Source organism: Microcaecilia unicolor, chromosome 1, assembly GCF_901765095.1.
Source record: "Microcaecilia unicolor chromosome 1, aMicUni1.1, whole genome shotgun sequence".
In the NCBI taxonomy this organism is placed as follows: domain Eukaryota; kingdom Metazoa; phylum Chordata; class Amphibia; order Gymnophiona; family Siphonopidae; genus Microcaecilia; species Microcaecilia unicolor.
Genome location: NC_044031.1, coordinates 327,929,527 through 327,946,709, shown reverse-complemented (window position 1 = coordinate 327,946,709; position 17,183 = coordinate 327,929,527). Strand labels below are relative to the sequence as shown.

Sequence of the window (17,183 nt, the reverse complement as noted above, 5' to 3'; positions counted from 1 at the left end):
ATACAAGCTGCTGAGTGATTTACGTATAGGGGAATGCATGTGTATTTCCTGTGAATATATGCGTATTTCACAAAAGGTTCCACATTCAGTGAGCCTTTTATAAATAGCCAGAAAATTGTGAATGTCTCGATTTGGTTCCATCTCTAACCTAGACACATGCAAAATTGGACTTCACATATGGATCCAGAAATGATATCTGTTGCTTTTGGATGATAGATGACTGACATCTGTGAGATGTAGCCAGCAAGATACAAAGAGCTGTGGAAGCAGATAGGAGAGAGTGATATCACCAGAGGAGAGGGAAGGAAGCAGTGGCGTAGCCAGACAGCCAATTTTGGGTGGGCCTGAGCCCAAATTGGATGGGCACAACATTTTTTTCTGCCCCTGTCCTACTCCCACATGTCACCCTCTCTCCTACTTCTATGTCCAACATTTTTTCTCTCTCTCTCCCTCTCTCTTCTTCTGCAACTCTCCCTCCCATCCCATGTCCAACTTTCTCCCTCACTCCTTACTCCCCTGTGCAGCAACTCTCAAAGAACTTCTGCCTGAAATTCTTCTCCCCGCTGCTGCATCGGTCCCTGCAGCATTCTTTTTTTTCGCCCGTCGCCAGCAGCGCTACGATTCACAGAGGCCGCTCCGCTCCCCACTGCAGCGTCCATCCGGCCCTCTATGATGCACTTCCTGTTTTCGTAGGGCCGAATGGACGCTGCAGTGGGGAGCGGAGCGGCCTCTGTGAATCGTAGCGCTGCTGGTCACGGGCGAAAAAAAAGAATACTGCAGGGACCGAGGCAGCTGCGGGGAGAAGAATTTCAGGCAGGCAACACTCCCGGCAGCGATGTTGTTGGGTTGGGGCGGGCCTGGAGCAAAAGTGGGTGGGCCTGGGCCCGTCCAGGCCCACCCGTAGCTACGCCCCTGGAAGGAAGAGACAAAAAAATAAACAGGACAATTCTATAACTGGCTCCTCAGCTTAGGTGCCCCAATGCCATGCCCTTATCAATTCTGTAATGGTTTCTTGGCACCAACATTGCATTCTAGAATATTAGCTTAAGTCAACATTGGTGCATCCATGTTTTATGTCATGGCAGTAGTAAGCTGGAGAGCTTCAGTGCACCACGTTAAGCATCTAATTTATAGTATTCTATAAACTATGCACATAACTGAGATACACCAAGGGCCCATCCATGCTCCTGCTACATATACACCCCCCCCCCAAACCGTGTAGTTAGTCGCTATCTTATAGAACAGCGCCTTGTGCACATAAGTGCCTACCCCTCAATTAATGGTGCCGTTGATGAATCTAAGTGGTACAGACCTCAGCACTAGTTTATAGAATTGCCCAAAAAGTGTTTTTTTGGGGGGTGGAAGGAAGGGAGATTGAAAGAGTGCTTTGGGGGGAGGGAAAGGACGGAGAGAGATTTTTGCCATATTCTTCTAGCAGAAATCTGTAAGTTATCTGATGTGATACACTGAATTATAGTCACATACCCTGCTCAATCTGAACTGGCTTTCTGTTGTATTTGATTCTTGAAATGTATTTGCCCATTTTCCTTTGAAGTAGACGGCATTGACTAGCACCGATGCAGTAAGACAGTTAACAGAGCCTTCAGGCAAGAGATTCTTGATTTTACCTGTAGAAAACATTAACAAACAAATTTTGTGATTACAGCTCTGTGAAGTCACAGACCATTTATATTATTATTCTTTAAGGAGTCAGTTAATGAGACAGTTCATTCAGCATTTTACAGTTTATTTATTTGTTTAGATTTTGCTCACACTGTTTTCAGTAGTAGCTCAAGGTGAGCTACATTCAGGTACACTGGATATTTTTCTGTCCCAGGAGGGCTCACAATCTAAGTTTGTACCTGAGGCAATGGAAGGTTAAGTGATTTACCCAGGATCACAAGGAGCAGCAGTAGGATTTGAACTGGCCACCTCTGGATTGCAAGAGTGGTGCTCTAACCACTAGGCCACTCCTCCACTCCACAGTTTATGGATAGTGTTGAAATTAAAACTGATGCTTAGTGCATATGATTTCTGATGGTTGTTCAATCGCTGATTTTGTCAAAATTGAATTACTGAAATGCCTTATATTTAGAGTTGGCTAAAATGCAATGTAGGGCTTTGCAGGTAATCCAAAATGCTGCTGCGTGATTAATCATGGGGGCTTCAAAATTTGAACACGTGACATCAGTATTGAAGAGTCGTCATTGTTTACCAGTACAGTATCATATTCAGTATAAAGTGTTGACTCTGGTTTATCAAGTACAGTATGCAGTCGCTCCTCAGTATTTGGGTCAGGTAATACAGTTATATGTTCTGCCCCATAATTTGAGATCTGATAGTGAGAGATGTCTTGTGGTACCAGCTCATATGCCAATATGTCAGCATGTGCCTCCCATTTTCACTCCCCCCTTTTGGACTTACGAGTCAAATTTAGGGGCAGATTCAGCACCTAAATTTACACATATAAAGTTCAATTAAGTTTAACTAGTGGCAGTAATTGCTTGTTTAAAAGCCAATTATTTTGTTGACTTTTACAAAATTAAGGGGTTCTTGTTAAGCAGGGTAAAAGTTTTTAAAATAAATAAATAAATATTAAGTAAAGAGTAAGAAGTTATGGATGTGATATACTGTGATACAACCAAAATGGTTTACATTTATTATAAACTATTGAATTTAAAAATGCCCTGATTATAACTTATTGATTTGGCACTTATATCCAAAGTCACTTTATGATTATAAATAATATAGCCTCATAAGCCCAGGGAACCATGTATATAGGACACCAACTGAAATGGCTAATATCGCCAGTCATCTTCCGACATAAATCGGGAGATGGCCGGTGATCTCTCAAAAGCGGCGAAATCGGTATAATCGAAAGCTGCTTTTTTGATACCATCGCCGCTTTCCCACTGCCGAGCCGGTGAAAGTTCAAGGGGGCATGTCGGCGGCGTAGCAAAGGTGGGACATGGGCAGGAATGGGCATGGCTACCAGATGGCCGGCTTCAGCGCATAATGGAAAAAACAAAAGCGGCGTTAATGAGTATTTCACCGGTTTTACTTGGTTCTTTTATTTTCACGACCAAGCCTCAAAAAGGTGCCCCAACTCACCTGATAGCGAATGATACATACCTGTAGCAGGTGTTCTCCGAGGACAGCAGGCTGATTGTTCTCACGACTGGGTTGACGTCCACGGCAGCCCCCACCAACCGGAACAAAACTTTGCGGGCGGTCCCGCACGCAGGGTACGCCCACCGCGCATGCGCGGCCATCTTCCCGCCCGTGCGTGACCGTTCCCGCTCAGTTGAATGACAAGCAAAATGAGTAAAAACGCAACTCCAAAGGGGAGGAGGGAGGGTAGGTGAGAACAATCAGCCTGCTGTCCTCGGAGAACACCTGCTACAGGTATGTATCATTCGCTTTCTCCGAGGACAAGCAGGCTGCTTGTTCTCACGACTGGGGTATCCCTAGCTCTCAGGCTCACTCAAAACAAGAACCCAGGTCAATGGAACCAGGGAACATAGAAGGGTGCCCAAGGAAAGCATCCTGAACTTCTTTTTGACCAGGTATTTGTTCAGGCCTCTCAGGTCTAGGATGGGGCGCATCCCCCCTGTTTTCTTTTCCACAAGGAAGTACCTGGAATAGAATCCCTGCCCTTCCTGCCCAGGTGGCACGGGCTCGACCGCATTGGCACTGAGAAGGGCGGAGAGTTCCTCTGCAAGTACCCGCTTGTGCTGGGAGCTGAAGGATTGAGCTCCCGGAGGACAATTTGGTGGAGGGGAGGCCAAATTCAGGGCGTATCCGCACCGCACTATTTGGAGAACCCACTGGCCGGAGGTTATTAGAGGCCACCTTTGGTGAAAAAGTTTTAACCTCCCTCCGACTGGCAGATCGTCCGGCACGGACACTTTGATGGCGGCTATGTTCCCATGGATCCAGTCAAAAACCCGTCCCCGGTTTTTGCTGTGGAGGCGCCGGGGGCTGCTTAGGCGCACGCTGTTGATGGGAACGAGCGTGCTGGGACTGTCCCTGTGCCTGAGGAGGCCTTCGGGCCAGCTGGGTGTACCTATGCTTGTTGTAGGCGTAGGGCGCAGCCTGCCTGGCCCGGGAAAAACGTCCACCTGCTGAGGTGGATGCTGAAGGCGCCCGGTGGGAGAGTTTGTCGAGGGCGGTTTCCCGCTGATGTAGTTGGTCCACCAACTGCTCGACCTTCTCACCAAAAATATTATCCCCCCGGCAAGGGACATTGGCCAGCCTCTGCTGGGTGCGGTTGTCCAGGTCAGAGGCACGCAGCCATGAGAGCCTGCACATCACTATACCTTGGGCCGCAGCACGAGATGCCATATCACAGGTGTCATATATACCCCTGGACAGGAACTTTCTGCACGCCTTCAGCTGCCTGACCACCTCCTGAAAAGGCCTGGACTGCTCCGGGGGGAGCTTGTCGACCAGGTCCGCCAGTTGCTTCACATTATTCCGCATGTGTATGCTCGTGTAGAGCTGGTAGGACTGGATGCGGGTCACGAGCATTGAAGATTGGTAGGCCTTCCTCCCAAACGAGTCCAGAGTGCGAGACTCCCGCCCCGGGGGCGCCGAGGCGGTATCCTTCGAACTCCGTGCCCTCTTGAGAGCAGAGTCCACAACCGCCAAGTCATGAGGCAATTGAGGCCGCATTAACTCTGGGTCTGAGTGGATCCTGTATTGGGACTCCGCTTTCTTGGGGATGGTGGGATTAGATAAAGGTCTCAACCAGTTCCGAAGCAGTGTCTCTTTGAGGACATTGTGCAACGGTACCGTGGAGGACTCTCTAGGTGGTGATGGATAGTCGAGGACCTCGAGCATCTCAGCCCTCGGCTCATCCACAGAGACCACGGGAAAGGGAATGCAAATCGACATATCCCTGACGAAGGAGGCAAAGGAGAGGCTCTCAGGTGGCGAGAGCTTTCTCTCTGGTGAAGGAGTGGGGTTGGAGGGAAGGCCCACAGACTCCTCTGAGGAGAAATATCTGGGGTCCTCCTCCTCCCCCCCATGAGGCCTCTTCCTCGGTGTCGGACATGAGCTCCTGTAGCTCAGACCTGAACCGGGCCTGGCTCGACTTCGAGGCACCGAGTCCTCGGTGGCGTCGTCGAGCAGTGGACTCCCGCGCTGGCGGGGATGAAGCTCCCTCCATCGACGTCAACGGGGACTCCACTTGCGTGGCGGTCGAGACCGGCGCCGCAAGCGGCGGTGGCATCAAAGGCCTCGGCACCGGGATAGAGCACGCCGGCGCCTCCATCAATGGCGCCGAGGGCGCAAGCACCCCCGGCGCCAGCACAGTCTGGCGCATCAGCCCTTCCAGGATCCCCGGAAGAATGGCTCGGAGGCACTCATCCAGGCCCGCTGTCGGGAAAGGCGAGGGGGCCGGTAGAGGTGTCGGTGCCGGAAGCTGTTAGGGTCCAGGAGACGGCACCGAAGTGCTGGTACCCTGACGTGACGATACCTCTACTACAGAGGGGGACCGCTCCTCTCGGCGCTGCCGCTTCCTCGGCGTCGAATCGTCTCTGGAGCCGGGAGCCATATGCGCCGTGGGCGACCGATGACGGTGCTTTTTTGTCTTTTTCCGGTGCCCGTCATCGGCGCTCAGCGGTACTGAAGAGGAGGAGGTAGATCCCCCTCGGCCTCGAGGGATTGGGTCCGACAGGGTTCGGTCCCGAGGGCCCTGGGTAGAGGGAGTGACCTGGGCCGATTGCCCACGCGGCCGCTCACCCCTGCCGTCTCCGGAAGACCAGCGGGCCGACGGGACCTGTACTCCTGGGGTCGGTGCCGTCGATGTCGATTTCGTGGACATCGGTACCGGTACCGAAGATCCGGCCGTCGATACTGATGCCGTCGAAGTCGACGTCGAGGGGCCGGTGCAAGTTCCAAAAAGAACTTGCCTCGCCACCTGTGTCCGTTTCCGTAAACCGAGACACAAGGTGCACGTCTTGGTATCATGCTCCGGCCCGAGGCACTGGAGGCACCAAGCGTGAGTGTCGGTCTGCGAGATATGCTGGCCGCACCGACCACACTTCTTAAATCCACTCGGGACCTTCGAGGACATCGACGGAAAAATTGCGTCGGCGAAGTCGATGGTGGTGGTAAAATAAATCGACCGTGCAGCCACAAGGCCGCAACGAAACGGCCCCGCTAAAAAGACGAGGGAAAACAAGTTCTTCTCAGTTTTTTTTTGTTTTTTTTTCAAACAAAAATAAAACAGAGAAGCGAAGAAAACACAACGAAGAAAATCTCGCGGCGAAAGCGCGATCCGGTTTCCGGGGCTGACAGAGAGAGAGAGACGAACGCGGCTCTCTCCAGCGCGGAAAAGAAATGACTGAGCGGGAACGGTCGCGCACAGGCGGGAAGACGGCCACGCATGCGCGGTGGGCGTACCCTGCGTGCGGGACCGCCCGCAAAGTTTTGTTCCGGTTGGTGGGGGTTGCCGTGGACGTCAACCCAGTCGTGAGAACAAGCAGCCTGCTTGTCCTCGGAGAAGACCACCGGAGGGAATGGGGGATGACCTCCCCATTCTCTCCCAGTAGTCACCAACCCCCTCCCACACTAAAAAAATTAAAATAAAAATCTTTTTTGCCAGCCTGTATGCCAGCCTCAAATGTCATACTCAACTCCCTGACAGCATTATGCAGGTCCCTGGAACAGGTTTTGTTGGTTGCAGTGGACTTCAGGCAGGCGGACCCAGGCCCATCCCCCCCTACCTGTTACACTTGTGGTGGTAAGTGTTGAGCCTTCCAAACCCCCCAAAACCCACTCTACCCACATGTAGGTTCACTCACAAGGGCTATGGTAGTAGCGTACAGTTGTGGGGAGTGGGTTTTGGGGGGATTTGGGGGGCTCAGCACCCAAGGTAAGGGAGCTATGCACCTGGGAGCTAATTGTATATATTTTTTTAATTTTTAGAAGTGCCCCCTAGGGTGCCCGGTTGGTGTCCTGGCATGTCAGGGGGACCAGTGCACTACAAATGCTGGCTCCTCCCATGACCAAATGCCTTGGATTTAGCTGGGGGTGAGATGGCCACTTTTAGTTTCCATTATCACTGAAAAACAAAAGCGGCGATCTCAAACCCGGTGAACTCTGGCATTTGGCCGGTCCAAACCGTATTATCGAAAGAAAAGATGGCCGGCCATCTTTTTCGATAATACGGTTCCGGCCAGCTGTTTGCGGCGCCGCCAAAATAGATCGCCGGCAATCTATTTCATCGGTGCCGTTCAATTATTCCCCTCCACATTATTTATAATCATAAAGTGACTTTGGATATAAGTGCCAAATTAATACCTTATAATCAGGGCATTTTTATATTCAATAGTTTCTAAATGTAATTGCTCTGTGCATTTTTTTCACATTTTTGAGAGTTTATATTTATTATACCAACACAAACTGATTTCTTATTGAAATGCCTGTTAAAGCTAATAAAAATAATACCCAAATTATTAAATTAGAAGGGAAAAGACCTCAGTGGCTCTCATGGTTCCAAAATAAGGAGCCCATGGAAGAACCTCACATTCAAACCAACATCATTGGTCAAAAACCCTCTCTGGGCTCACTGTCTAAGTTTTGTTTTTGTTTTTTTTTGTACCTGAGACAATGGAGGGTTAACTGATTTGCCCAGTATCACAAGGTTCCACAGTGGAAAAAGAACCTAGTTCCACGCACCAGTGGCGTTCCTAGCCTGGATGGCACCCAGGGCGGATTGCCGATGCACCCCCCCCCGGGTGTAGCGCACCCCCCCCCCTCCGCGAAATGACACCTTCCCCCCCCCCGGCAAAATGATACCCCCCCAGGGGCATGCCTCTGGGGGGGGGGTGCCGCGGCGCACGCCTGTGGGCTCCGAGTTCGCTAACTTTGCTCGTTCGCTGCAGCTCCCTCTGCCCCAGAACAGGAAGTAATCTATTCCGGGGAAGAGGGAGCTGCAACGAACGAGCGAAGTTAGTGAATTTGAAGTCCACAGGCGCGCGCCGCGGCACCCCCCAATGGCGTGCACCCGGGGGCGGACTGCCCCCACCGCCCCCCCCCTTGGTACGCCACTGCCACGCACACTAATATGGAATAACATACTATAGGCTGTGTATGCCAATAAAAATATAACCATTCGATCAAAAGTACAATTGCATGTATTATTTTGTTCATAATTTAAACACAGATTCAAGCAAAAATTTAGTTAATTTAATATTCCGTCCTAACTGCACATCATGCATATCAACTCTTCAATTTTCTACTGAAGGACAGGCCAATTTGTAACTCCATAAAAGTATTTTTTCAGGAACAAAAATAGAAACACTTAGGGGCACTTTTATTAAAGTGCATTAGGCAGTATCCAGTGCACAAAGTTGCATGCTCAACTTTGGGTGATTTTCTGAGATGTGCACGCAAATACATTGGATAATGAGCTCTTAACCATCAATAACTGGGTACTAGCAACCAATTATTGATGTTAATTGGCATTCATTAAAATGTGTGCACATATCTGGATGTGAGTAGTATGATCAGAGGAACAGTGAGTCCTTGGACTGCAGACGGAGCTACAGCACACAAGTCTCCTGGGCTGCCACAAGGCAGGAGTCAGGGCAAGACCTGGACAAGGCAAGGCAAGACAGGGCAGGACAAGGCAAAACTAAATAGGACAGGATAAGCCAAGAATAAACAGGGTAGGGCAGAGCTAGACAAGACTGAGCAAGGCAAAGCTAGACTAGGCAAGACACAAAGGTCAAGGCAAGGGAGACAAGACAGTAACGATAGAACTGGAACCCAGATAGGACAAGGCAAGACAAACTAGGCTAGAACTGGGCCTAGACAGGCAAGACAAGAACAAGGCAAGAACTGGATCCAGATGGAACTGGAAAAGGCAGCGAACAAGAAAGACAAGGCTGGAACTAGATACTAAAGACAAGGCAAGGCACGAAGGAAGGCAAGATCTAGGCAAGACAGAGCTAATCGGGGCAGAAGCAAGGCATGGCAAAGTCTGGAGACAAGGTAGGGTTGGAGCTTTGCAGGAACTTGGAGAAAAGATAAGGTCCAAGGCAAGGCTACACAAGCTCCACTGTCCAAAGCAAAGTCAGGAAACATGGCTAGACTGGAACAGGAACAAGACTGGAACCGGAGCAAGGCTAGAGACCTCACTGTGAAGGCCCCAAAGAGATGCCAGTGTCTTCCTTAAGTACCACAGAGGAGGAAGTACAGCACATCCCTGTGGGTTTCCCAGTGCCACCACTGCAGCACATAAACAAAGACTTTTCAGTGAATGTGCACCCTAGGAAAATGCCCACAAAGCCGCCACACAAGAGGATGCCCCTGGACTAAGCTGCGGGGAAAAAGGTATGTTGGTGCAGAAGGCACAGCAGAGCTGTGACAGTACCCCCCCCCCCCCCTCAAAGGCCTCTTCCCCTCGGTCCAGGGGGGAGTGTAACAGGAGACTGATGACAGGATCATCACAAGAATACAGGAACAGGACTAGCAAACTGCCATGAAGAGTCCTGGAAATCACAGGCCCAACTGGAATCAAAAGAGGTCATAGACCACATCCCAATGGTTTGGTTCTTTGGGCATGGTGTAGAAAACACAAGGTTGAAGACATCAGTTCACAGAGTCCTTAGTCATCCAATCATCTATTGCTGAATGCAAGCAAGCTGTCCAAAGAAACCTCCCAACAGCATCTGGTTCATCCAAAAAAAATCTAGGCAAGACAAAGCTAGTTGGAGCAGAAACAGGAGTCCCAAGGAATGGCAAAGTCAGGAGACAAGGCAGGACTTGAGCTTGGCAGGAACTCGGAGACAAGGCAGGACTTGAGCTTGGCAGGAACTCGGAGACTAGGCAGGGCTGGAGCATGGCAGGAAATTGGAAAGAAGGCAGGACTGGAGCTTGGCAGGAACTTGGAGACAAAGCAAGAATGAAGCTTAGCAAGAACTCTGAGACAAGGCAGGAATTAAGTCTGGCAAGAACTCGGAGGCAAGGCAAGACTAGAGCATGGCAAGAACTTGGAGAAAAAGCAGGGTAGGAGCTTGACAGTAACTTGGAGACAAGGCAGGGCTGGAGCTTGACAGGAACTCAGAGACAAAGCAGGGCTGGAGCTTGGCAGGAACTCAGAGACGAGGCAGGACTGGAACTAGGCAGGAACTCGGAGACAATACAAGGTCCAAGACAAGGCTAGACAAGGTCCACGGTCCAAAGCAAGGTCAGGAAACATAGCAAGGCTAGAGCAGGAACAGGAACCGGATCAAGACTGGAGCTGGAACAAGGCTGGAGACCTTGTTGTGAAGGCCCTGAAGAGATGCCAGGGCCTTCCTTTAGCACCATGGGACAGGAAGTACAGCTCCCTGCAGGGTTTCCCAGCGCCACCACTGTAGTGCATAAAGAAAGGCTCTTCAGCACACTCATGCCCTAGGGGAACGCCCACAATGCTGCCGCACCAGAGGACACCACAGGACCAGGCAGCATGGAAAAATGTATGTTGGAATGGGAGGCACGGCAGAGTCATGACAGCGAGCTATTCTATAAGGCATGGCCCCTAACCCCCATGGTGCATATCTCAAAAGGGGGAATGGCCATGGATGTTTCATGGCATTCTGAAAAGTTCTCTGCAGAATTACAAAATACTGCCTAACCGCACCTAACTTGGGTGTTGGCATTTACATCAGGTTTCAGCAGGCCTAAGTCTGCCGCCCAAAAGTTAGGTGCGGGATCCCTGTTAAGCTCCATTCTATATAAGGCACACACACTTTATAGAACAGCATTTAGTGTTTTACATTTTTTTCAGCGTCAAAGTTTCAGCACCATTTATTAAATTCCCTCCCAAACATGTGAATTGTCATATATGAACTGCCACTACACAAGCACAGTAACTGTTTTGTGTTATTTTAATAATTAGCGTGCACTAATTCACATGCTAAAAGCATATTATGTTAGGAGGTGGTAATTAGGGGCAGAGCAGTAAATGGGCGAAGATTGGGACTGGAGAGTATTCTGCAGTTAAACATGCTGACAATTGTGCAGTTAGCCTGGGTTGCCTTAGCACCTCCTCAGTAGGAAGTACTAAGTGCATCTGTGCTAATTGAGACTGGGCTGCTATGCACTAATGGAAATTTTAACATAGAACCTGCAAAGAACATGCTGGGTCATCACCCAATAGTTGCAGTATTAAATTTGCACTTACTGAACATTAATCTATTGCATTAAGGTGTAATATTAGACTGTTATTTAATACTCATGTTCCATTTATATCACCAATTGTATATGTATTCTGAAATGACACAAGTCATGTCGGAAAAATTGTAAGCCACTTGAGCCTGCAAATAGGTGGGAAAATGTGGGATACAAATGTAACAAATAAATTAAATAAATAAATAGCTGCAAAATTTAATGTGATGTAGTAAAATGGCCCTATAAATCTTATTGGAGGAAGAAATGGAAGCAAGAATAAGCTGAAACTAGTAATCCAAATTGTACTGCAGTTCAATTGAAGTTTTCTTAGCTGAACCTGGTAAAAAAAAAAAAAAAAAAACTCCAGATAGTCAATGCTATTTAACAGGTCAGAAATGGCCGCTTACCAGTTAAATAGCGTTTTTGTGGTTAATCCCGACTATTCAGCAGGAGACAAAAGGTTATCTCCCACTGAATATTCACAGTTAGCTGCTACCTCTAAATCAACTGTGTCGTATAACTTATCAGTTTAAGCACAGATATGTAGCACCAAATCGAATAAGATTAGCATTTAAATCGGACCATATAAATAGCAGTCCTACCTTCAACTGCTATAATCATGGGCGTATCTGGAATCCGGCGGTAGGGGGGGCCAGAGCCAGAGAGGGGGGGCACATTTTTGCCTCCCTCCCCCCCCCGCCGCCGCCGCCGCCGCCGCCTCTCTCCACCCCCTCCCCGCCGTCAACCCTCCCCCGTTGCTTACTTTTGCTGGCGGGGGGCCCCCGTCGCAGCGACGTCAGACGCCGAACTGGATTCAACGAATCAGCACTGCAGCGTTACTTCCTTGAAGCACATGGCCACGGAGGAAGACGAAATATGGAGATTGCGGGTCGGACCTCGGCTGACGGGGGTTGGGGCCCCCCGCCAGCAAAAGTAAGCAGCGGGGGAGGGTTGACGGCGGGGAGGGGGGCCAGGGCGAAATCTGCGGGGGCCCAGGCCCCTGTGGCCCCACGCAGATACGCCCCTGCTATAACTTAACCAGTCAGCCACTGAATATTGGGCTTAACTGGGTATGTGTTTAGCAGACAAAAAAAAACGGATATGCCAGTCACCAGAATCAGACCAGCATTGAATATCTGGGTTTAATGGTGACGGTGGGCAGTGAAATTAGATCTCCTATAGTACAAAATGTTCTATCAAAGACTTAATCAATGAAAGCAAACGTTACAAATCTGAGTGGACAGTTGCATAGAGTAAATCTATAGATGCAATTTTCAATATAATTGTAATGGGGGCAACATAACACATAGACATAAAACATCTTTGTATATAAGATATTTCTCTCTGATTACTTCTTATCCTTTTGAAAAGATAAAGATTTCCATGTTTGCTGCTTATCTCAATTAACATAATAGCAGCCTAAATATAAAGCAGTTCAACTTTCAGCTTACAAATGTTGAAAAGAGAAGGGGTGATTGACTGTAGAAGTACATGAGATAGTATAGTTAAAGGGAATTATATGTCTAACAGCCACTAAGGGCTAAATTCTATACATGTCACTTAAATAACTGATGCCGAAAAAAACTGCTATGTATAAACCACAATTATATAGAATAGTGCTTATGCCTGGGAATCACATCTAACTTTACATGTGGCCAGTGGTGTGCTGGTAAATGTTTTACAACAGGCTCTCTCCCTGGTCCCCCTCTGTGCCCCCCCCAAATTGCAGAGCTGACTATAGCTGGGGAGAGAGCCTGGGGGGGGGGGGGTGGCAATGCAGTATCCAGGAAAAAAAAATTAAATGATCCCAGGTTCCAATCTAATTTATGTTTAATGTGGGATAAAATGCCATAAATAAGTAAATAAATATAAACTTTTAATGTTGAGCACCTGATTCTCAAAGTGAACATATTCCAAACACTATAATGAAAATAAAATGATTTTTTTTCTACCTTTGTTGTCTGGTGACTGTTTTTCTGATCATGCTGGCCCAGTATCCGATTCTGCTGCTATCTGTCCTCTTAACTCCGTTTCCAGGGCTTCCTTTCCATTTATTTCTTCCATTTCTCCTTTCTTCTTCATTTCGGGTCCTCAGCTTCTGCCTATTTTCTTCATCCATGTGCAGTTTTTCTCCTCTCTTCCTTTTCCCTCATCTCATCTCCTTCCTCACTCTTCTCTCCCCTCCATCCATGTCCAGCATTTCTTCTCTCTCCCCTCCTCTCCCCTGCCCTGCATGCACCCATGTCCAGCAATGACCCTCCTCTCCCCTGCCCCCCATCCACCCCTGCCCAGCAGTGACCCTTCTTTCCCCTGTCCTCCATCCACCCATGTCCAGCAGTGACCCTAATCTCCCCTGTCCTCCATCCACCCATGCCCAGCAGTGATCCTAATCTCCTCTGCCCTCCATCCACCCATGCCCAGCAGTGACTCTTCTTTCCCCTGTCCTCCATCCACCCATGCCCAGCAGTGACCCTCCTCTCCCCTGCCCTCCATCCACCCATGCCCAGCAGTGACCCTCCTCTCCCCTGTCCTCCATCCACCCATTCCCAGCAGTGACCCTAATCTCCCCTGCCCTCCATCCACCCATGCCCAGCAGTGACCCTTCTTTCCCCTGTCCTCCATCCACCCATGCCCAGGGACTCCCTTCTCTCCTCTGTCACCCCTCCCACGTTGTTCACCGGCGACTTCTCCTCCCTCCCTCCGGATCCGTCCCTCACTGACCTGACTCTTCTAATTCTTTGGCGGGGCAGGCAGACTTGCCTGCCCGCTACCAGTGCTGACTCTCCCCTGCTGGTTCGTGCTTCAAAATGGCCACCGAGACTTCAGTAGAAGTCTTGCGAGGCCGCCTCTGGAAGTCTCGGCAGCCATTTTTAAAGCGCAAACTGGCAGGGGAGAGTCAGCGCTGGTAGCGGGCAGGCAAGACTGCCTGCCCCGCCGAAGAATTAGAAGAGTCAGGTGAGGGACCGGATCGGGCAGGCGGGAGGGAGGAGAGCTGGCTCGCAGTGGGAAACAACCGGCTCGCAAGTTGGTACAAAATGTAACAACCGGCTCTTGCGAGCCGGTGCGAGCCGGCTCCAGCACACCACTGCATGTGGCCATATACACAACTGAAATCCTCATGCCTAAATTAAGCACGGATCCCTCTTATTCTATCATTATGCACATAAATTCTATGAATGCCTCCCATCTGCCCATGACCCTCCTATTTCCACGCCTCCCTTTTTTGGACTTGCGTATAAAATCTAGGTACAGATCAGCACCTAAATTTGAAAACGTACATTTCAATTAAATCTGATTATTGCCAATAATTGTGTGTTAACAAGCTAATTATCAGTGCTAATTAGCTTGTAATTCAATTACATTGCATGTGTAATTTTTAAGCGCTTTTTATAGAATTTGTGGGTAAATGCACTTCCTTCAGTGCCTTTTCCTCTCCCTCCAGATATTACAAAAAAAAACATCTCAATGTATAGGATGATTTAAGCCCTATACTGCAATCCTGTCCAGGCAGCTCAGTTCAGCAGCAGACTTGCTCTGTCTGCTAATCCCTTACTAGGCGAGAGCCCTCAACTTAGACAAGTCTCCTCCACTCAGACTGCTGCCTTCCCTGGCAGCTTTCTTACCTGATGTCTCCAGCTGCTGCCTTCCCAACAGCCTTCTCTTGCCAAGTAACTCTTTAATTAGCCCCACCTGTACCCTCAAACTAGGATCACATTCCTCTTATCTGTAATTTATTCTGGTTGGCTTTAGGATATGTTTTTCTGGGACTGGAGCTCCCAGAATCCTCTCTCTTAAAGTGAGTTTCAGATTAATGTCTTCTATTTCAAACATGTTGCTATCTCCCCAGCTCTAAACCAACTCTGTATGTGTGAGGCATCCACTTTATGGCATGTCTATACTATTTATTTCAAGATATTTCAAGAATGAACAAAAGACTGATGAACTTCCTAAATGTGGCTTTTCTACCATCAAAGCCACATTTCATGGACACGCAAAATTAGAGCTAAAAGGCTGCAAAGACTTCAAAAAATCGGTTTACTTGCATAATGCTAAAATAGTACATCTTATTCCAAAAACTTGAATTTCCTGTAGCTGTAGAAATAAAAGAATCACAAAACAAAGATTATGCAAGCATAACTGTAAAAAAGTACAGTTGCCTCATTCTTAAATTTAACTCAGAGGAACAAAACCACAACAGTGTATTTTTGTAAAGTCTTGCTTGCAAAAGTTTCTGAAAAAAAACCCAAAACAAAACAAAAAACCATGTATCCTCACCTGAAGATACATTCTTTAGAAAAAGAGAGCAGGTAAGAGGCATGCTAGTAGTGGAGAAATTAACTGAATTTCTTCTATATAAAGGAACTGCAAACTATCTTGAATCCACTAGATTACAGGATTAGAGCCAGCATATTTGACCAGCCAAAAATCATGTGAAATAAATCTGATTCTCTGGAGAGGGATAACAGGAAGTTAAATTCAAGACAGGTAGCACATTGCAGGGGATTAGGCAACCTATAGAGGGATCTTATGGTTGTGAACTTGGACAGAAAGTGGTTGAGTAATGCACATGGCAGGGTGATGTTAAATAAGTTCACTCCAAGGCAAGGCTGTTGATTTGTAGTTGAACAAGGATCTGTAAGGGAGTCAGTTATCCTATATAATAATTCTCACCTCCAACAGGATGTGCCTGGGACCGTGCCTGCCGGAAGTGGTCTGCTAGGCAGGTAGCACTGACCTCAGTGACCTCAGTGACAGATAATTTGGCAAAGCAAAACAATCAGAGTGCTGGCCATTAGGACACAGGGTTGATAGGAGAGTTTTAAAAGACTAAAGGAACCGAAAGTGTTAAATGGGGGGAGGGGGGAGTTCTGAACGACTGAAAGACATGAACATTTGGGAAAGGAAAACAATCTGAATGCTGGCCATTAGGACACAGGGTAGATAGGAGAGTTTTAAAAGACTGAAGGAAACGAAAGTATTAAACTGGAGAAGGCGGGGGGGGGGGGGGGTTGTGAATGACTGAAAGACATGCAAATTTGGGACAGGAAAACAATCTCAATGCTGGCCATTAGCACACAGGGTACATAGGAGACTTTTAAAAGACTGACGGAACCAAAAGTGTTTGGGGGGGGGGGGGAGTTCTGAATGAATGAAAGAAATGAAAATTTACGAGAGGAACACAATCTGAATGCCGGGCATTTGTACACAAGGTAGATAGGACACTTTTTTTTTAAAAATGAAGGACGTGAAAGTATTACATCTTGGGGGAGGGGTGAGGAGGAAAGCAGTGGGGTATCCTGAGACTAGGCGTTAGGGCCATGGGGGTACATAGACTTTTGAAAGCCTTAAGGAACCCAAAATATGGGAAGGAGGAGGAAAAGGAGGGGAGGGAATGGGGTGAGGGGCATTAGGAACAGGGGAGGGGGCCCTGTCACACACTCTCATTCTCACTCACACACTGTCACACAGACAGTCTCACTCTGTCACACACCCGCACATTCACTCTGGCTCTCTCTCTCTCAAACATACACACTCCCAGGAAAACCTTGCTAGCGCCCGTTTCATTCGTTCCAGAAACGGGCCTTTTTTACTAGTATTTAATATTTTCGTAAGCAGTATCTTCAAGCTGCCACAAGAGAAGCTGAAATTAAGATCTTGTTCATAAAAAGGAAGCCTTGGGGAGAGTGGGAAATCATGGAGAGTAAAGTACTGCAGGATACCAAAGAGAAAAATGATTTAGGAATATTTGATGGTCTTAGATTGCCAAACATATGAGAAGTTAATGAAGAAAATCCATGAAATCTATGGAGTTGAGACAGGTAAATCGTTATTTTGTATATTATGTCCTATTCTGCTGCGTCCAGATAAAGGATTGTAATCCTTCATTATATGAGGATTACTGAGTGATGGCAGCATTTCCCTAGAATTACTGGGGGGAGAGTATGGGATGTCCCTGGGTGGGAGGAAGCCCAGTCCAAGGGGCGTGTTGTGGAAAAAAAGCTGCAGAGAGAAAGTAG

At 48.2% G+C, this 17,183-nt stretch overlaps 1 protein-coding gene across 1 annotated transcript in view; it reads right to left on the bottom strand.

Annotated features, from left to right (window-relative positions):
• Positions 1-1,449: 1,449 nt before the first annotated feature.
• Positions 1,450-17,183, bottom strand: part of LOC115478130 (serpin B10-like) — a 65,424-nt gene continuing 49,690 nt past the window's right edge. The window contains exon 7 of the mRNA XM_030215412.1: positions 1,450-1,628. Within this exon, the coding sequence (XP_030071272.1) occupies positions 1,450-1,628 (179 nt within the window). The remainder of the gene's footprint in view (positions 1,629-17,183) is intronic.